This window comes from Pristiophorus japonicus, chromosome 8 (genome assembly GCF_044704955.1).
Source record: "Pristiophorus japonicus isolate sPriJap1 chromosome 8, sPriJap1.hap1, whole genome shotgun sequence".
NCBI classification, from domain to species: Eukaryota; Metazoa; Chordata; class Chondrichthyes; family Pristiophoridae; genus Pristiophorus; species Pristiophorus japonicus.
This window is the reverse complement of record NC_091984.1, coordinates 102,304,806-102,326,926: the sequence shown is the minus strand read 5'-3', so window position 1 is coordinate 102,326,926 and position 22,121 is coordinate 102,304,806. Positions and strand designations below refer to the sequence as shown.

The following is a 22,121-nucleotide window of genomic DNA, read 5'->3' as shown; positions in this document are numbered from 1 at the left end:
CTGAAGAGTCGAGGCGTAAAACCATAGCTAAGCATCAGGAAGGCATGAGAATAGGGCTCATTGTCTGCTGGCTGTAGGTAAGCTGCTTTCCTCCAGCAAAAAAAGACCTCACAAAATTTACCCCATATAACGTGTATGTGTGTGCCTGCACAAGTGTGTGCGTCTGTGTCAGTCATACTTGTTACAAATGTAAGTGTATGTTTAGTTTTTAAAAAGAAAGCCAGGCATTACATCCTGGAATCTGAAATTTACATGAAACTCAATAATTTCAAATTGAGCTAAGGAATTTAGAAGCACCTGCAACAACCTGTATCCCCGCAGAATACTAACTTTTGTGGTAGTGTGTTTGGTTCAGAACCGCTGTAAGCTTTATTGTACTGACAAGTTGATCAAAATGCAGTTTCTTGTGAAGATGACGGGTACTTCACATGATGATTCCATTTCAACCACACACATTTGATTGGGATTTCCAAAAGCTACCATATCCCAAGATCAGACTATTAGGCCATCCGGAAGACTCACCTCATGACTTGGCTACCTAAATGTTAACACTGAGGGAGATTACCAAATTACGCTGATCCTAAAGCACATGGTCCCTAGCTTATTCTTAACCATACCGACAACCTCAATATGTCAAAGTATTCTAAAAGTATTGTGTAACCAAACTGTACAGTGGCTTCACAAAATGATGACCAGCATCTATAAACCAATTCCTGGTTTTTACACTGCTTACAGGCAGAATAGAAAAGGAGGGTGGCGGATAGCCCTGATAATAAAGGATGACATAAGGACAGTAGTGAGAAAGATCTTGGCTCGGAACATGAGGAAGTAGAATCAGTTTGGGTGGAGGTAAGAAATAACAAGGGGTAGAAAACACTGGTGGGAGTAGATTATAGGCCCCTAACAGTAGCTATACCATTGGACAGAGTATTAATCAAAAAATAATACGAGCTTGTAACAAAGGTAATGCAATAATCGTGAGGGACATTAATCTTCATATAGACTGGGCAACTCAAATTGGCAAAGGTAGTTTGGAAGACAAGTTCAGGGAATGCATTCAAGACAGGTCCGTAGAACAATATGTCATGGAACCAACCAGGGAACATGATATTTTAGATCTTGTATTGTGTAATAAAGCAGGATTAATTTAGCAATCTCATAATAAAGAATCCTCTCGGGAAGAGTGATCATAATATGATAGACTTTTCCATTGAGTTTGAGAGTGAAATACTTAAATCCGAAAAAAAAGTCTTGAACTTAAATAAAGTCAATTACATGGGTATGAGGGGCAAGTTGACGAAGGTAGATTGGGAAATTAGATTAAAAGGTATGACAGTAGATAAGCAGTGGCAGATATTTAAAGAAATATGCAAAAATTCTCTACGAATATACGTTCCATTGAGAAATAAAAACTCCACGGGAAAAGTGAGCCATCCGTAGCTAACTAAAAAAGTTAAGGATAGTATTAGATTAAAAGAAGAGGCTTATAATGTGGCGAAGAATAGTAGTAAGCCTGTGGATTGGGAGAGCTTTACAAACCAGCAAAGGATGACCAAAACATTGATTTTTAAAAAAGGCAGAAAATAGAATGAGAGTAAACTAGCAAGAAGTATAAAAACAGATTGAAAGAGCTTCTACAAGTAAGTAAAAAGGAAGAGAATCACAAAAGTAAAAGTTGGTCCCTTCGAGGCTGAGACAGGAGAAATCATAATGGGGAATAAGGAAATGGCAGAGACTTTCTGTCTTCACAGTAGAAAACACAAAAAGCATATTAAAAAGGCTAATGAGAGTGAGGAACTTAAAGTAATTGAGATCAGTAGAGAAAATATTCTTGCAAAACTACTGGGACTAAAAGCTGACAAATCCCCTGGACCTGATGGCCTATATCCTAGGGTTCTAAAAGAGGTGGCTGCATAGGTTGTGATCTTCCAAAAATTCCCTAGATTCAAGAAGGGTCCCAGCAGATTGAAAGGTAGCAAATGTAACCCTGCTATTTAGGACAGGAGGGAGAGAGAAAACGGGGAACTACAGGCCAGTTAGCCTGACGTCAGTTGTCGGCGAAATGCTGGAATCCATTAATGAGATAGTGCTAACAGGCCACTTAGAAAATCATAATATGATTAGGCAGAGTTAACATGGTTTTATGTAAGGGAAATTGTGTTTGATAAATTTACTCGAGTTTTTTTTAATGATGTAAATAGCAGGGTAGATAAAGGGGAACCAGTAGATGTAGTATATTTGGATTTCTAAAATGCATTCGTTAAGGTTCCACATAAAAGGTTGCTATGCAAAATAAGATTTGGGGTGATATATTAGCGTGGATAGAGGATTGGCTAACGGCCAGAAAACAGAGAGTAAGGATAAATGAGTCATTTTTAGGTTGGCATGCTGTAACTAGTGGGATGCTGCAAGGATCAGTGTTTGGGCCTCATCTATATTAATGACTTGAATGAAGGGACCAAGTGCATTGTATCCAAGTTTGCTGATGATACAAAGCTAGGTGGGAAAGTAAGCTGTGAGGAGGACACAAAGAGCCTGCAAAGGGATATAGACAGGTGAGAGGGCAATAAGGTGGCAGCTGGAGTATAATGTGGAGAAATGTGAGGCAATTCACTTTGGTAAGAAGAATAGAAAGGCAGAATATTTTTTAAAAGGTGAGAAACTATTAAATGTTGGTGTTCAGAGAGATTTAGATGTCCTGGTACAGGAAACACAGTTAGCATGCAGGTACAGCAAGCAATTTGGAAAGCAAATGGTATGTTGGCTTTTATTGCAAGGGGGTTGGAGTACAAGAGTAGGGAAGTCTTGCTACAATTGTACAGGGCTTTGATGAGACCACACCTGGAGTATTGTGTACAGTTTTGTTCTCCTTATCTGAGGCAGCATATACTTCCACCTTAGAGGCAGTGCAATGAAGCTTCACTAGATTGATTCCTGGGATATGAGGGTTGCCCTATGAGGAGAGATTAAATAGATTAGACACATACCTTATGGAGTTTAGAAGAACGAGCAATGATCTGATTGAAACATATAAGATTCTGAGGGGGATTGACGGGATAGATGCTGAGAGGGTGGTTCCCCTGGTTGGAAAGTCTAGAACTAGGGGCATAGACTCAGGATAAGGGGTCTGCCATTTAATACTGAGATGAGGAGGAATTTCTTCACTCAGAGGTTTGTGAATCTTTGAATTCACTACCCCAAAGGGCTGTGGATCCTGAATCATTGAGTATATTCAAGGCTGAGATAGGTGGATTTTTAGACTCTAGAGAATCAAGGGATATGGGGACCGGGTGGGAAAATAGAGTTGTGGTTGAAGATCAGCCATGATCTGATTGAATGGCAGAGCAGGCTTGAGGGGCGAAATGGCCTATTCCTTCTCCTATTTCATGTGTTCTAAATCAGGCTCCCCTACCCCAGCGGCAGACTTTTAGACCCAATGAGACTCTTGTACTCCTTTCCTCACCCAGTGTTCACACAATTGAATTTCCCATCAGTCACTAGATACCAGTTAGCTGCAGGAATTTCAGTCTCGCCTTTCCCAAAGAACATGAGGCCATCTTCTGTCACCTTTATTCATAACTTAGATTCTCGACATCTGGAATGATCTTAATTGCTCACCTTGATTGATTACATATTTGGAAATGGTTTACAAATAGGGCACAAATACAACTCTTGGGTTAACTTGGACAGTATTGTAGCATTGAACTAAACACGTGTTCCATGATCTGTGATGCAGTGCCCCTTTGGATAAAGCCAGTGATCCAAGCCAGCATATACAACTGATCGAGCATGACCTCCACACTCCCGAGTGCCTGGCAATAGATTGGGTTCACCAAAACATATACTGGACGGACTCTGGCACCAGGTCTATCTCCATGGCGACTGCAGATGGAAGCAAAAGAAAGACCCTTATCAATACTGAGCTCGAGAAGCCCAGAGCCATCTCGGTTGACCCAATACGAGGGTAAGTACTGATCATACTTCTTGCAGAATGCAGTGTTATTGATTTGGGCGGTGTCTTGCTACCAGTCTCTCACATGCTTTTGGTCCTGTTTAATTAGATTCATGTATTGGTCTGACTGGGGTGACCCTGCAAAGATCGAGAAAGCTGGGCTGAATGGGGTCAATCGGCAGCTACTAGTCACGGACAACATTGAATGGCCAAATGGAATCACTTTAGGTAAGTGATGTTATAGCAATGTATTACATCTTCGTAAAATTGGTGTAGATTGGGGTGGGGAAGCAAAACAGAACACGGCATATTTTTCTACCTTTTTATTTAAAGAATTTTCTTAATGTGAACACAAATATTGTGCTGCAGATATATAAAAGACCAAGATAAATGTAATACATCTGCCATAAACAACTAATGCTTAGTTGAATAACACAGCTACAGACCTCCATTAGTCAAGGAGAACTATGTACATAAGATAAAGGATAAGGGGCTGTTCATAAGAATGTAAGCATTTTAAAGAGCTGGAACAGATCAGTTGACTGAACAAACCAATCACTTTCCCACCAATCTGCCCGCTAACCATATCCTTCAATCCCTTCTATCTGCAGGAATGCATTAAATTGCCTCTGGCTCTAATTTTTAGACTATGCCCCCTAGTCCTAGAATCCCCAACCAGCGGAAATAGTTTCTCTCTCTCTACCTTATCTGATCCTCAGTCATTCCATTTGGTTATTCAGTGGTGTCCGCGTCTAGTGGCTGACGATTGACCCCGTTCAGCCCAGCTTTCTCGATCTTTGCATTGTCCACTTCAAAGGCCTTCCTGAGAAATCTGCTATCTCCAGCCGGTGGTTTTGCTCCCAGCTGGAGAGTGCAGTCTGGTAATGCTGAAGCACCATTCCACAAGTAAATGATCGGTTTGAATAAAAATCCAGCTGACCTACCCTTCTTACTCCTAATTTCCTAATTTTTTTTATTTGGTTCTCTGATATTTGAATGCTTTGCAATAATTCTTAGACTTGCAGAGAGTAAACTAAGTTAGACTAAATTGGAGTTGGTCTGACTATCCTTGAGACATATTGATAAACTCAATGGAAGGAAAATCAGGCGGGGTGTTTAATGGGCAGCCGGTCCAATATCGCCCTTTTTGCACTATAACCAGAAGTTAAAATTCCCCCCCAATGTGTGTTAGTTTTGGATTTAGACTAGTTTTGACAGGATTTGAGAGCATGTAGTACCTGGTGGAAGGAGTTGAGGAGCCTGCAGTGACTCAAGGGTTGTATCTGATTGTAGATTTACTGAACCAGCGCCTGTATTGGGTTGACTCCAAACTGCATGAGCTGTCCAGCATTGACCTGAATGGTGGGAACAGGAAAAGATTACTGTTGTCGGAAGAGTACCTAGGTCACCCTTCTGCACTCACAGTGTTTGAGGTAAGGCCTGAATCTGGGAGTGTTGTAGTTGATGCCAAAGTAATTGCAAAATGCACAATTTCTTAGTTTCATTCAGTATCAAAACTTTGTGTGCTTGTGTGGGAGTTTCTTTGTATGTTGTCATTTTCTGCGAGGTCACAGTGAGCTAAGCTACATTCACATTCTAAGCAGTTCTTATGCAACTGGAGTAGACAAGATTTAATCCCAGTGGAGATGAGGCATGGTGCTTACCTGGGTCCAGACTTTGTTTTCTCTGCCCATTACCCGCCCCCTGAAACACTGACTCATTCTTGGGTAATTGTTGACCACTCTACAATACTTTATCCAAACGGGAACATCACAGTCTAGCCCAATCCTGTCCTCCTCCAGCATCTACCTCGTTGCACTTTCCAGTAAGTGACACTTGAACAGCAATGAGAAACGGGACCCCTGGCTTACCCTATTTCCTTCCTCACTCTCCATCTTTTCCTGTCCCTAACCTAAGGGCATTTTCTAGTGCCTCAATGTGTTCCTTTTTCCTTCGTACACTCTAGCCTTGGAGAACTCCATTATAGAGTAGAATTTGGTGTATTGATTCCAAATCATGCGCTAGGAGTGATGTGGTTCTGGGATCACCTCCTAAACACTGTTTAAATCACATTTGGTGTTGCACCGCTGGTTTTTGATGTAACAACCATGTTTTTTTTTTCTGTTGCTTTTGCCTGAATATGAAATAGCAACATTTCATAAATATGACTGGCACAGACCAAGTTACAATTTAAACCTCTGACACTGTGGCCAAGCGCAGTACTTGAGCAGTGCTAAAAACATAGTGAGTGAGAGCTGAACATGGTGTGGTTGAAAACTGCATCATCACAAGTACACTACAAGGTTTCAAATTAGAACTTGGCCTGTGTCCTAACCCTGACCCTGTCAGATCTATGAGGTGTAAGCCTTCAACATTAAAGAGAAAGTAACAACCAAAACATTCCAGCGCCATAACGCCGGTGTTTGAAGTTTGACAAGCGAGCAGTGAGTGGGAGCCAACACTAAGAGTCGCAGGTTGCAAGTGCAGCAGTATATGAGTAGTGTTAACAAAACCTCACTATTCAAACACATTTGATGTTCACCCCTTACAACCTTTTCTTTTAACTGTTTACATTGTATATTATTATTTTATTTTACTGATATAGGACAAGATTTACTGGACTGACAGTGAGCATGATACTATTTACTGTGCAAATAGACTGACTGGGGCAGATGTGATGTCACTCGCAAATAATCTGAATAATCTACATGATATTGTCATTCTCCATGAACTAAAACAGCCCAAAGGTAACTCCCGTCAGGATCTGCTTACAGTCTAATTCTGAAACATGCACTTATTTATTGAGCCTTTTTTCTGTGCGTTTGTCCAGATTTTAAACCTGAAAGTATTTTTTTCTTTAAATAGTTGTAAACTTTTGTGCGCATGGTGTTACACCAAACGGAGGATGCCAGTACCTGTGCTTACCTGCTCCCCAAATCGGCACCCACTCTCCAAGATACACCTGTGTTTGTCCTGACAACATGGAACTTGGTCACGATATGAGAAAGTGTTACAGAGGTATGTGTGTCCTTTCTGCTTCTGAATTTTTAATGGTTCAGAGATTTTTTCAGTTCTTCAAAGACAAAATTTCTTCATAGGCTGTGGCTCTTTTCTCCAGAAAAGAGAAGACTGAGTGACAATGTTCCCTGTAAAATATTTTGGGGCTTCGCAGCCCCTTTAATGCCCTTTCAGAATAACGTGAAGCATGGTGTTTACATTGAAAAGCCAGCTGTGCAGGATCCTTGGAGCACTACGCAGCTTAAAGGAAACATTGCTGACGGGTGACCTGATAGAAATCTTTACGGTTATGCAAGAGTTTGATAGGGTAGACGTAGAGAAGATGTCTCTACTTGCGTACGAGACCAAAATGTGGACCATAAATATAAGATAGTCACTAATAAATCCAATAGGGAATTCAGGCAAAACTTCTTTCCCAAAGATTGGTTGGAATGTGGAACTTGCTATCACCAGGAGCAGTGGAGGTGACCAGCATAGATGCATTTAAGAGGAAGCTAGATAATTACATGAGGAAGAAAGGAATAGAAGGATCTGTCGATAGGGTTAGATGAAGAGGAGTGGGAGGAGGCTCATGTGGAGCATAAATGCTGGCATGGAGCAGTTGGGCCGAGTGGGCTGTTTCTGTACCGTATATTCTATGTAATTCATGTCTCTTGCAAATCCAGCCCTTCTATCTGGACCAGGGGTATTGGCACCTTGTGCAGTTAGATCACTTTAAACTCTTTAACGTTCAGGCTGCAGTTTCATAGTCCCTGGTTCTGTGTGTTTTCTTTTCAAAACAGCTGGAGAGCTTCCGACTGTCCCCTCGGTGACCAGTGGCAACCCAACTCCAACGCCTAGCACAGCTTCCTCCAGTACAGGGCTCCCTGTCGATACAACCACCACAGCTGCTGCACTGGTTCTGATCGGTATCACTACGGGAGACCCACGGCGGCTCTTCCCCATCGATGCCGGCAACACTGATGAAGACAATTCGATTCATATTAACAGCTCCTCACAGCTATGTGAGTCCTGTAATGCAAAACTCTTCCTAATGTATTATTGCAACACATACCCCACTGCCAAGGAGAGGCAGTTGACTTGTTCCGAGCCTCCACCATGCAACCCGGAGCAGGCAGATAGGATGTGGCCAAGGGCAGGCTGTGGGTGACTGGTATTCCATTCCTTTTTTGATGGCCTAAAGTAATCATATTGCAACATTACTTGGAGTAGTAACATCACCGCCTCTCAAGGATGCTCCAGTGTCATGTGACGGTTGCCACTCTTGCTTTCCCTCTCTCTACTCCACTATCACATTCCATTAATCAATGTCTTGACGTTTATCTTATCTTCCCATCTTTCCCTCCCTTCTTACATGACTTTTGGTTGCTCAGCTCTTTTATTCCTCCCCCATACTTCAAAACCCGAGCAGTTTACCTCCCTCAATCTTCCTGCAGTATACAAAACTGGGCTTTTAAAATCCAAGCTTGTTGTCACCTAGCCGCTCTTCTCCTCTCCGACTCTCTACAGGATGGGTATTCACCTAGGATTTCCAAAATGAGCCCCCCCCCCCCCACCTCTCCATCTTGGGCCTGGGCTCTCTTGTTCCTCACGCTGCACTGTTTGTTAGAAACATAGAAAATAGGTGCAGGAGTAGGCTATTCGGCCCTTCGAGCCTGCACCGCCATTCAATTAGTTCATGGCTGAACATGCAACTTCAGTACCCCATTCCTGCTTTCTCGACATACCCCTTGATCCCCCTAGTAGTAAGGACTACATCTAACTCCTTTTTGAATATATTTAGTGAATTGGCCTCAACAACTTTCTGTGGTAGAGAATTCCACAGGTTCACCACTCTCTGGGTAAAGAAGTTTCTCCTCATCTCGGTCCTAAATGGCTTACCCCTTATCCTTAGACTGTGACCCCTGGTTCTGGACTTCCCCAACATTGGGAACATTCTTCCTGCATCTAACCCGTCTAGACCTGTCAAAATTTTAAACGTTTCTATGACATCCCCCCTCATTCTTCTGAACTCCAGTGAATACAAGCCCAGTTGACCCAGTCTTTCTTGATGTGTCAGTCCCGCCATCCCAGAAATCAGTCTGGTGAACCTTCGCTGCACTCCCTCAATAGCAAGAATGTCCTTCCTCAAGTTAGGAGACCAAAACTGTACACAATACTCCAGGTGTGGCCTCACCAAGGCTCTGTACAACTGTAGTAACACCTCCTTGCCCCTGTACTCAAATCCCTTCGCTATGAAGGCCAACATGCCATTTGCTTTCTTAACCACCTGCTGTACCTGCATGCCAACCTTCAATGACTGATGTACCATGACACCCAGGTCTCGTTGCACCTCCCCTTTTCCTAATCTGGCACCATTCAGATAATAGTCTGTCTCTCTGTTTTTAACCATCAAAGTGGATAACCTCACATTTTATCCACATTATACTTCATCTGCCATGCATTTTCCCACTCACCTAACCTATCCAAGCCATTCTGCAGCCTCATAGCATCCTCCTCGCAGCTCACACTGCCACCCAACTTAGTGTCATCCGCAAATTTGGAGCTACTACATTTAATCCCCTCGTCCAAATCATTAATGTACAATGTAAACAGCTGGGGCCCCAGCACAGAACCTTGCGGTACCCCACTAGTCACTGCCTGCCATTCTGAAAAGTACCCATTTACTCCTACTCTTTGCTTCCTGTCTGCCAACCAGTTCTCAATCCACGTCAGCACACTACCCCCAATCCCATTAATCTCTTGTGTGGGACCTTGTCGAAAGCCTTCTGAAAGTCCAAATACACCACATCAACTGGTTCTCCCTTGTCCACTCTACTGGAAGCATCCTCAAAAAATTCCAGAAGATTTGTCAAGCATGATTTCCCTTTCACAAATCCATGCTGACTTGGACCTATCATGTCACCTCTTTCCAAATGCGCTGCTATGACATCCTTAATAATTGATTCCATCATTTTACCCACTACCGATGTCAGGCTGACCGGTCTATAATTCCCTGTTTTCTCTCTCCCTCCTTTTTTAAAAAGTGGGGTTACATTGGCTACCCTCCACTCCATAGGAACTGATCCAGAGTCAATGGAATGTTGGAAAATAACTGTCAATGCATCCGCTATTTCCAAGGCCACCTCCTTAAGTACTCTGGGATGCAGACCATCAGGCCCTGGGGATTTATCGGCTTTCAATCCCATCAATTTCCCCAACACAATTTTCCAACTAATAAGGATTTCCCTCAGTTCCTCCTTCTTACTAGACTCTCTGACCCCTTTTGTTCACAGCAGAATGCTCTAACTTTAGAGCACTAGCTAGTAACATAAATCCGGTGTTCTATCTTTCTGCAGCAGACAACCAGCAAGACAGCAAGAAGTCAAGTTCGACTAATGCCATTGTGGGGATTGTCATTCCAATCGGTAGGTGACTGATGAAATTGGCCTTCCTGTTTGAATATACCTGTGTATGATTTTTGTATCAATGCAGAGGAATGGAACACTTTCAATTTTGGACACATCAACTCATCATCATAGGCAGTCCCTCGGAATCGAGGAAGACTAGCTTCCACTCCCTAAGTGAGTTCTTTGATGGCTGAACAGTCCGATAAGAGAGCCACAGACCCTGTTACAGATGGGACAGACATTCGTTGAGAGAAGGGGTCGGTGGGGCTGCCTGCCTGCCTGCGCTTGGCCTCTTCACGCTCCTTGCGTCGAGACTCAAATAGCTCAACGCCCTCCCAGATGGACTTTCTCCACCTCGGGCGGTCTTCGGCCAGGGTCTCCCAGGTGTCAGTGGTGATGTCGCACTTTACCAGGAAGGCTTTGAGGGTGTCCTTGTAACGTTTCTGCTGCCTTCCTTTGGCTTGTTTACTATCAAGGAGCTTCGCATAGAGCAATTGCTTTGGGAGTCTCGTATCTAGCATGCGTACTATGTGGCCTGCCCAGCGAAGCTGATCGAGTGTGGTCAGTGCTTCAATACTGGGGATGTTAGCCTGCTTGAGGACGCTGATGTTGGTGCGCCTGTCCTCCCAGGAGATTTGCAGGATCTTGCAGAGACATCGTTGATGATATATCTCCAGTGACTTGAGGTGCCTTCTGTACATCGTCCATGCCTCAGACCCATACAGGAGGGCGGGTATTACTACAGCCCTGTAGACCATGAGTTTGGTGGTAGATTTGAGGGCCTGGTCTTCAAACACTCTTTTCTGCAGGTGGCCAAAGGCCAGATATCATACAATTAGAGCCCAGGGTGAAGCATTTAAGGGGAAGCTAGATAAGTACATGAGGCAGAAAGAAATATAAGGCTATGTCGATAGGGTTAGATAAAGTGGTGTTGGAGGAGGCTTGAGTTGAGCATAAGCAGCGACACAGAGCAATTGGGCCGAATGGCCTGTTTCTGTGCTGCAAATTCCATGCAAAGCTATTCTTCAGGTTTTTTCTGATGGACGAGAAGCATGCAAGGGAATGCTATCGGAAAGTAAGGTTATGTGGGGAATCGTGAGCACCAATTTGTGTCCCATAACTCCATAGTGCACTGTAGCCGGATACCTGAAACAGCCTTGACCAAGTTGGGAGCACTCTGCTAGTGCGTTGTCACTCTTGAGGTGGAGGATATGCAATGATGACACATTTCTGGATATACATATTCTTATGATGCCATGGCAGTACAGAGTCCTGAGGTTGTCATGGCAACATGGAACAACTTTCTACCATGTGCAATTGATCAAAACATTTCAAATAACCAAATTTCAAATGGATAGTGTGATAATGGGTGCCTATATATGGGGAAAATAGTGAGGTGAAAACTGTACCTCTGATGTTGAACTTTGCAACCTATGATGTAACTGTGGCCCCTCGCCCAGCGAGAATGGTGCGAGGGAGGGGTTAAGATTAGGCCAAGTTTGTTTACTGGCCTGAGGTCACTCTGCTCCTGCCCGATGCCATTTCATTTTCTGCGACTTTCAATTAGGCTGAGACTCCCATTACAGGCAGGCAGGGCCTACTTTAAATTCAGAAGTCATTGCCTAATGATACCGATGCTTGCGATGTGATTTTAATGTGAAGTTGGGGAGTTCCGCACTGTGCGCAACCTGACAGTCGAACCACAGTGGGAGGTGGCGACATGCCAGAAGAGGCCAAGATAATTTTTTTTACAGCTCCTTTTGTGAGAACTCCTGGTGGGCCTCTTTTATCCCTGACTCTCTTTTTCTCCCCCCATCCCAGCTGTACCCCCTCCCCCAACCAAGGTCACGGAGGTGAAAGGATTGTGTCTAATTCAGAGAGCACCTGTATAACCATTTTGTGTAAATTAGATTTTTGCTTTCAATTAGTCAAAGTAGTTAGACTGAACCAGTTATTTGCCTTGAGCACAGTGATTCCTCCTAGATTTGAATTGTGTTTATTTTCTTCACATGTTACATTATCATTGGCTGATTAATCCCATATTAAACGCTAAGACAGTGTGTACAGTGTTTGAAGGGTCAGTCTCTCTCTGCTGTCTTTTGGTTGATAAATGATTGTATTGTGTTTGTTTATCTTGATTAACTAAGAGCTGGTATTTTTCGTTACTCTTTCCAGTGATCATTGGTTTAGTCTGCCTGGGAGGGTTCTTGATCTGGAGGAACTGGAGAAAGAAGAACACGAAGAGTATGAACTTTGATAATCCGGTCTATAGGAAAACTACAGAAGAAGAGGAAGTGGAGGAGACGCACATTGGGAGAAATGGGCAGATTGGACACGTGTACCCTGCAGTAAGTGTTTCCTCTCCTGTTGAACACCTGTCAGGTATTGCAATAAATAGATTTCTTAACTCACTGAGCCCTGCGATTGGACAGTGGGTCCTTCTGCAAACCAGCAGTATTTTGCTGTTAATATTTTTGATCTAATGAGAGGGCTACCAATGTAAGTTACAAGTATGTTGGCACACTAAGCTGTTCACGGGCACTTTAAGCTTTTAGAATTTGATTTCAAATCGAAAGGTGGTTGAAGTGCAGGCGAGTGGCGTCTGTGTAGCTTTTTTTACTTTTGAAGTAATGATCTTGATATGCCTTCTGAGTCATTTAATATTGGATTCAGTTATTTGCACTGTGAAAATGCTCTGGTTGGCTCTCCATTATCACATGACCTGATTGCTGATTGGTGTCCTTGGCAGATAAGCCACACCCAGAAGTTTCTCTGGAATGTGTAATTGGAACCACCCAGCCCAAGTTCTGAGTGACTTTGCAAAGTGTAATTTGAGCCATTCTGACTTCAGAACCCAGAGGGGATAGAGCTCCTCCAACCCAGCAAAAGCCTCCCAAGTTCCTGACCCCATCCCAGCCCAAGTGCATACCTCCCACAGCCGAAGTTCCTGACACTGCCAGCCCCCAAGCCCAAGTTCATGTCTCCCCAGCTCAAGTTCCTTACCCACCCCCCACCCCACAGCCCAAGTTCCTGACCTTACCCCCCCGCGCCATAGATGGGTATTGTGAGTGGGTCACGGATTGTTACCAGGTTTATTGGGTATGGAGTAAATAATTACAGTGTCGTGACCTCTGTATTTCATCCACTCCAACAATGTCCCTTATCACACACGCTTTCCGAGAAATCGGGTGTGGGTTTAAAGGGGTTTGGTTGAACGTGATACGTTTTCCTTGAGTTCCCTCTCTCTCCTGCTTCCCCTCTCTCTCCCCCCCCATCTCTTTCTGCCCCCCCCCCCACTCCCCATGTGTGTCTCTTCCCCCCAACGCCCGTGGCTCTCTCTTCCCCCCCCACCCCCGTGTATCTCTCTTTCTCCCCCGCCCATGTCTCTCTCTTCCCCCCCCTTGTCTTTCTCTTCCCCCGCAACCCGCCATGTCTTTCTCTTCTCCCCCCTCATGCCTTTCTTTTCCCACCCCCGTATCTCTCTCTTCCCCCTCCCACCCCTTTCCCCCGTGTCTCTCGTGGTCTCTCACCTCCCACCCGTGTCGCTCTCTCTCTCTTTCTTCCCCCACCCCCTTCCCGGCAGAGGTCTAAAACCTGAGCATGACTTCTGTAGATTTAGAAGCTACGAGGTTCAGTTGGTGGTGCAGAGTCTGACTGAGGGTGAGTGAGATTCACTGGTACAGAGTCCGGCTGAGGGTGAGCGAGGTTCATTGGTACAGAGTCCGGCTGAGGGTGAGTGAGATTCACTGGTACAGAGTCCGGCTGAGGGTGAGCGAGGTTCACTGGTACAGAGTCCGGCTGAGGGTGAGCGAGGTTCACTGGTACAGAGTCCGGCTGAGGGTGAGCGAGGTTCACTGGTACAGAGTCCGGCTGAGGATGAGCGAGGTTCACTGGTACAGAGTCCGGCTGAGGGTGAGCGAGGTTCACTGGTACAGAGTCCGGCTGAGGGTGAGCGAGGTTCACTGGTACAGAGTCCGGCTGAGGGTGAGCGAGGTTCACTGGTACAGAGTCCGGCTGAGGGTGAGCGAGGTTCACTGGTACAGAGTCTGGCTGAGGGTGAGTAAGGTTCACTGGTACAGAGTCCGGCTGAGGGTGAGCGAGGTTCACTGGTACAGAGTCCGGCTGAGGGTGAGTAAGGTTCACTGGTACAGAGTCCGGCTGAGGGTGAGCGAGGTTCACTGGTACAGAGTCCGGCTGAGGGTGAGCGAGGTTCACTGGTACAGAGTCTGGCTGAGGGTGAGTAAGGTTCACTGGTACAGAGTCCGGCTGAGGGTGAGTAAGGTTCACTGGTACAGAGTCCGGCTGAGGGTGAGCGAGGTTCACTGGTACAGAGTCCGGCTGAGGGTGAGCGAGGTTCACTGGTACAGAGTCCAGCTGAGGGTGAGCGAGGTTCACTGGTACAGAGTCCGGCTGAGGATGAGCGAGGTTCACTGGTACAGAGTCCGGCTGAGGGTGAGCAAGGTTCACTGGTACAGAGTCCGGCTGAGGGTGAGTAAGGTTCACTGGTACAGAGTCCGGCTGAGGGTGAGTAAGGTTCACTGGTACAGAGTCCGGCTGAGGGTGAGCGAGGTTCACTGGTACAGAGTCCGGCTGAGGGTGAGCGAGGTTCACTGGTACAGAGTCTGGCTGAGGGTGAGTAAGGTTCACTGGTACAGAGTCTGGCTGAGGGTGAGCGAGGTTCACTGGTACAGAGTCCGGCTGAGGGTGAGCGAGGTTCACTGGTACAGAGTCCGGCTGAGGGTGAGCGAGGTTCTGTTGGTGGTGCAGTCTGGCTGAGGGTGAGACTTTCTTTCCTAGGCCTCTCAGAGGAGACCTGTCATTGATGCTTTCACCACAAAGGGAGCTTCAAAGAGCTTATCCCACTCAGGACATGCCTTCCTGTGGCCATGAAGGTCACTACTGCATTAAACACCAGATCTTCCAAGCCACCACAGGCTGCCTACCCATGTATCAAGCAAACAACAGCCAAATGTGCATTTTCTCTGTGGAAATGAGGCATTCAGTACTTGGACCACTGCAGTTTTTTGATATACATTAATGACTTGGTCTTGGGGGTACAGGCACAGTTCTGAAATTTGCAGATGACACGAAACTTGGAAGTGAGGAAGATAGTAATAGACTTCAAGAGGGCATAGGCTGGTGGAATGGGCAGACATATGGCAGATGAAATTCAATGCCGAAAAATATGAGGTGATACATTTCGGTAGGAAGAATGAGGAGAGATAATACAAGCAAAATGGTACAATTTAAAGGGGGTGCAAGAAGAGAGAGACCTGGGAGTGTTTGTGCACAAATCTTTGAAGGGGGCAGGGCAGGTTAACAAAGCAGTTAATAAAGCATATGGGATCCTGAGCTTTATAAATAGAGGCATAGAGTGCAAAAGCCAGGAAGTTATAAACCTATATAAAACACTAATTCAGCCCCAGCTGGAGTATTGTGACCAATTCTGGAAACCACACTTTAGCAAGGACGTGAAAGCTTTGGAGAGAATACAGAAGAGATTTACGGGAATGGTTCCAGGGAGGAGGGATTTCAGTTATATGGAGAGGCTGAGGTTGATCTCCTTAGAGAAGAGGAGGTTGAGAGAATATTTGATAGAGGTATTCAAAATCATGAGTTTTCATAGAGTAAATAAGGAGCAACTGTTTCTATTGGCCGAAGGGTCGATAATCAGAGGGCACAAATTTAAGGTGATTGGCAAAAGAACCAGAGACGACACAAGGAAAAATGTTTTTACCCAACGAGTGATTAGGATTTGGAATGCACTGCCTGATAGGTTGGTGAAAATAAATTCAGTAGTAGTCTTTCTAAGTGAATTGGATAAATACTTGAAGGAAAAATATTGCAGGGATAGAGAACTAACTGGATTGCTCTTCGAAAGAGCTGGCACAAACTTGATGGGCCAAATGGCCTCCTTTTGTGCTGTACTATTCTATGATTCTGTGATCTTGACCTAGCCTTTAACTTGTAGCAGGATTCACAAGAATACAGATCATTGTACAGTGCCGAACTCTGAGCTTGGTTCATTGCTGTCTCATGGGAGGGGTCACACGTGTGCCAAATAAGGGAAACTTCTTCCCACCCACCTCATGGAACAGCAAGTTGCCTTTTCCAGCCATCAAACAAGGGTTTCTGCCCCACACATTCCTTTGTGTCTCCACATTTGGGTTTCTTTTGGCTTCAGTTTAACTTGGAATTTCCTTCCTTTCCCTCAGCCTGTAATGTTCTTAATATTTAAAATCAATTTTGAACTTTTATAAAGGCTAAGATAATAGGATAGAAATTCCGACGTCCCGGGCCCGTACGGAGTTTCTACGGACCCGGGAAGGCATCGGAAAAGACGGTTTTCAGCACGCAATGCGCATGCGCTGATAACCGGCTATTCCGATCTGTCAAGCTCCAGCTTGACAGATCGTAGACATGTCGGGAGCGAGGACATTTGCAAGGGCAAGATTGCGGGATTTACCCATATCTTGCCCAGCAAATGTCCTCAAAAAACTTGCGCCTGATAAAAGCAGGTGCATAGCCTACTTTTACAGGCGCAAGTGCTTTAAAACATATAAAAACACTATAAAATTAAATTATAATCATATTTTATTGTTAGAAACCCTCCCCACTATGGTAAGTTTATTTTTATCCTTAATTAAAAAAAACTTTTTTAAAAATCGGGAAAATATTATTTTCAAGACATAACTTTAATTTCAATTAATTTTAAATATGCGTGGTCTATTTTTTATTATTTTGTGTGTTTGGTTTTGTTCCCATTAATAGCACTGAGAACTCGTAGATACGCAAGTCTCAGTGCTATTAATGGGAACCTGTGAAATACTTACCTGATTGGCTGAGCAGTCACACGTGACTGCATCTTCTGCGTGGGAACCCTCCGGATGGGAGCGCACTTCGCAGCGCGGGAAGAGAAGGCCTCCCCACCGCAATCCAGGGCGCCTCCAAGATCACCAGGTACTTTCGTAAAAAATCTACAGCGAGGAGGCAATTGCCCGCTGGAAGACCTCGAGAGGAATTTCTGGGCCGATATTCTCTCCCTCATACAGCCACTGTTAAATGGGCACATTCCTTTAAATTTCAGCTGCTAGCCAGATTTTCACCCACCCGTTCGGCTAGTTGCTAACTTCTACAAAAAGCTGTCCTTTTTCAGGAGAAACATACAAAAGTTATGCTCTTTGAGTTGTATGGTAACACCAGAAACCAATGCTGTGGTGCCTTTAAGAAAATAAGAAATAGGAGCAGGAGTAGGCCACACGGCCTCTTGAGCCTGCTCCGCCATTCAATAAAATCATGGGTGAACTTCTACATCAACTCCACTTTCCCGCCCTATCCCCGTATCCTTTGATTGCCGTAGTGCCCAAAAATCTATCGATCTCAATCTTGAATATATTTGACGACTGAGCATCTACAGCCCTCTTGTGCACTGGAAGCGGTGTTGAACCTCGTTGTTGACGTCTGCCCTTGCTGATAATAGGCTCCCAAGGTATGGAAAGTGGTCCACGTTGTCCAGGGCCGCGTCATGGATCTTGACGACTGGGGGGACAAGTGCTGAGTGGTGAGGTCAGGTTGGTGGAGGACCTTTGTCTTATAGATGTTTAGTGTAAGGCCCATGCTTTTGTATGCCTCAGTGAAGATGTTGACTATGATTTGGAGTTCAGTCTCTGAATGTGCGCAGACGCAGGCGCCGTCCGCGTACTGTAGCTTGACGACTGAGGTTGGGACAGTCTTGGATCTGGCCTGGAGACGGCGAAGATTGAACAGGTTCCCACTGGTTCTGTAATTTAGTTCCACTCCAGCGGGGAGCTTGTTGAGTGTGAGGTGGAGCATGGCAGCGAGGAAGATCGAGAAGAGAGTTGGCACAATGATGCAGCCCTGCCTGACCCCGGTCCAGGCGTGAATTGGGTATGGGATGGATCTGTTGATCAGGATCACGGCTTGCATGTCATCGTGGAGCAGGCGGAGGATGGTGTCAAACTTTTGGAGGCAGCCGAAATGGAGGAAGATGGTCCATAGTCCCGCGCGGTTGACAGTGTTAAAGGCTTTTTGTACGGTCAAAGAAGGCCATGTACAAGGGTTGGTGCTGTTCCCTGCAATTTTCTTGCAGCTGTCGCACCGTCGTGCCCCGTAGTGGACGAAATCCGCACTGTGACTCCGGAAGGAGCTCCTCAGCCACAGGGAGAAGACGGTTGAGGAGGATCCTGCAAATCTCTTGGGAGACAGACGCACCAACGTTAGCATCCTCGATCAGACCAACATCCCCAGCATCGAAGCACTGACCACACTCGACCAGCTCCGTTGGGCGGGCCACATTGTTCGCATGCCTGACACAAGACTCCCAAAGCAAGCGCTCTACTCGGAACTCCTACACGGCAAACGAGCCCCAGGTGGGCAGAGGAAATGTTTCAAGGACACCCTCAAAGCCTCCTTGATAAAATGCAACATTCTCACCGACACCCGGGAGTCCCTGGCCAAAAACTGCCCTAAGTGGAGAAAGTGCATCCAGGTCCACCTCAAGTCTCGTCGCCGCGAGCATGCAGAAAACAAGCGCAGGCAACGGAAAGAGCATGTAGCAAACCAGTCCCACCCACCCTTTCCCTCAACCACTGTCTGTCTTACCTGTGACAGAGATTGTAATTCCCGTATTGAACTGTTCAGTCACCTAAGAACTCACTTTTAGAGTGGAAGCAAGTCTTCCTCGATTTCGAGGGACTGCCTATTGTGCTGACAGCCCTCTGGAACCAAAGATCCACAACCCTTTGAGTGAAGAAATTTCTCCTCATCTCAATCATAAATGGCCGACTACTTATCTTGAAACTATGCCCCCTAGTTGTAGACTCACCAGCCAAGGGAAACAACATAGAAACAGAAAATAGGTGCAGGAGTAGGCCATTTGGCCCTTCGAGCCCTACACCACCATTCAATAAGATCATGACTGATCATTCCCTCAGTACCCCTTTCCTGCTTTCTCTCGATACTCCTTGATCCCCTTAGCCGTAAGGGCCATAATCTAACTCCCTCTTGAATATATCCAATGAACTGGCATCAACAATTCTCTACAGCAGGGAATTCCACAGGTTAACAACTCTCTGAGTGAAGAAATTTCTCCTCATCTCAGTCCTAAATGGCTTACCACTTATCCTAAGACTGTCCCCTGGTTCTGGACTTCCCAAACATCGGGAACATTCTACCCGCATCTAACCTGTCCTGTCCCGTCAGAATCTTTTATGTTTCTATGAGATCCGCTCTCATCCTTTAAACTCCAATGTATAAAGGCCCACTTGATCGAGTCTGTCCTCATATGTCAGTCCTGCCATCCCGGGAATCAATCTGGTGAACCTTCGCTGCACTCCCTCAATAGCAAGAACGTCCTTCCTCAGATTAGGAGACCAAAACTGAACACAATATTCCAGGTGAGGCCTCACCAAGGACTTGTACAACTGCAGTAAGACCTCCCTGCTCCGATACTCAAATCCCCTAGCTATGAAGGCCAACATACCATTTGCCGCCTTCACTGCCTGCTGTACCTGTATGCCAACTTTCAATGACTGATGAACCATGACACCCAGGTCTCGTTGCACCTTCCCTTTTCCTAATCTGCCGCCATTCAGATAATATTCTGTCTTTATGTTTTTGCCCCCAAAGTGGATAACCTCACATTTATCCACATTATACTGCATCTGCCATTCATTTGCCCACTCACCTAACCTGTCCAAGTCATCCTGCAGCCTCCTAGTGTCCCCCTCACAGCTCACACCGCCACCCAGTTTAGTGTCATCTGCAAACTTGGAGATATTACACTCAATTCCTTCATCCAAATCATTGATGTATATTGTAAAGAGCTGGGGTCCCAGCACTGAGCCCTGCGGCACTCCACTAGTCACAGCCTGCCATTTTGAAAAGGACCCGTTTATCCCGACTCTCTGCTTCCTGTCTGCCAACCAGTTCTCTATCCACGTCAGTATATTACCCCCAATACCATGTGCTTTGATTTTGCACACCAATCTCTTGTGTGGGACCTTGTCAAAAGCCTTTTGAAAGTCCAAATACACCACATCCACTGGTTCTCCCTTGTCCACTCTACTAATTACTTCCTCAAAAAAATTCCAGAAGATTTGTCAAGCATGATTTCCCCTCCATAAATTCATACTGACTTGGACCGATTCTGTCACTGCTTTCCAAATGCGCAGCTATTTCATCCTTAATAATTGATTCCAACATTTTCCCTCCTACTGATGTCAGGCTAACTGGTCTATAATTACCTGTTTTCTCTCTCCCTCCCTTTTCAAAAGTGGTGTTACATCAGCTACCCTCCAGTCCATAGGAACTGATCCAGAATCGATAGACTGTTGGAAAATCATCACCAATGCAGCCACTATTTCGAGGACCATTTCCTTAAGTACTCTGGGATGCAGACTATCAGGCCCCGAGGATTTATCAGCCTTCAATCCCGTCAATTTCCCTAACACAATTTCCCGCCTAATAAGGATATCCTTCAGTTCCTCCTTCTCACTAGACACTCGGTCCCCTAGTACTTCCGGAAGGTTATTTGTGTCTTCCTTCGTGAAGACAGAACCAAAGTATTTGTTCAACTGGTCTGCCATTTCTTTGTTCCCCATTATAAATTCACCTGAATCCGACTGCAAGGGACCTATGTTTGTCTTCACTAATCTTTTTCTCTTCACATATCCATAGAAGCTTTTGCAGTCAGTTTTTATGTTCCCAGCAAGCTTCTTCTCATATTCTATTTTCCCCCTCTTAATTAAACCCTTTGTCCTCCTCTGCTGAATTCTAAATTTCTCCCAGTCCTCAGGTTTGTTGCTTTTTCTGGCCAATTTATATGCCTCTTCCTTGGATTTAACACTATCCTTAATTTCCCTTGTTAGCCACGATTGAACCATCTTCCCCATTTAAATTTTACTCCAGACAGGGACGTACAATTGCTGAAGTTCATCCATGTGATCTTTAAATGTTTGCCATTGCCTATCCACCGTCAAACCTTTAAGTATCATTTGCCAGTCTATTCTAGCCAATTCACGCCTCAAACCATCGAAGTTACCTTTCCTTAAGTTCAGGACCCTAGTTTCTGAATTAACTGTGTCACTCTCCATCTTAATAAAGAATTCTACCATGTTATGGTCACTCTTCCCCAAGGGGCCTCGCACAACAAGATTGCTAATTAGTCCCTTCTCATTACACACCACCCAGTCTAGGATCGCCAGCTCTCTAGTTGGTTCCTCGACACATTGGTCTGGAAAACCATCCCTAATACACTCCAGGAAATCCTCCTCCACCGCATTGCTACCAGTTTGATTAGCCCAATCAGTACATAGATTAAAGTCACCCATGATAACTGCTGTACCTTTATTGCATTCATCCCTAATTTCTTGTTTGATGCTGTCCCCAATGTTATTACTACTCTTTGGTGGTCTGTACACAACTCCCACTAGTGTTTTCTGCCCCTTGGTATTCCGTAGCTCCACCCATACCGATTCCACACCATCCAAGCTAATGTCCTTTCTTACTATTGCATTAATTTCCTCTTTAACCAGCAATGCCATCCTGCCTCTTTTTCCTTTCTGTCTATCCTTCCTAAATGTTGAATATCCCTGGATGTTGAGTTCCCATCCTTGGTCACCCTGGAGCGATGTCTCCGTGATACCAATTACATCATACCCGTTAACTGCTATCTGCACAGTTTATTCGTCCACCTTATTCCGAATACTCCTCGCATTGAGGCACAGAGCCTTCAGGCTTGT

General features: G+C 45.1%; 1 protein-coding gene across 3 annotated transcripts in view; it reads left to right on the top strand.

Annotated features, from left to right (window-relative positions):
• lrp8 (low density lipoprotein receptor-related protein 8, apolipoprotein e receptor) overlaps nucleotides 1-22,121 on the top strand; it is a 131,282-nt gene that overhangs the window by 97,814 nt on the left and 11,347 nt on the right. For 2 of the 3 annotated variants that reach the window (XM_070887211.1, XM_070887210.1), the window contains 8 exons: nucleotides 3,737-3,964; nucleotides 4,062-4,180; nucleotides 5,246-5,385; nucleotides 6,558-6,699; nucleotides 6,818-6,970; nucleotides 7,753-7,974; nucleotides 10,309-10,377; nucleotides 12,535-12,707. In XM_070887211.1, coding sequence (XP_070743312.1) covers nucleotides 3,737-3,964; nucleotides 4,062-4,180; nucleotides 5,246-5,385; nucleotides 6,558-6,699; nucleotides 6,818-6,970; nucleotides 7,753-7,974; nucleotides 10,309-10,377; nucleotides 12,535-12,707 — 1,246 coding nt within the window. The remainder of the gene's footprint in view (nucleotides 1-3,736; nucleotides 3,965-4,061; nucleotides 4,181-5,245; nucleotides 5,386-6,557; nucleotides 6,700-6,817; nucleotides 6,971-7,752; nucleotides 7,975-10,308; nucleotides 10,378-12,534; nucleotides 12,708-22,121) is intronic. The other variant, XM_070887212.1, reaches the window with a different exon arrangement.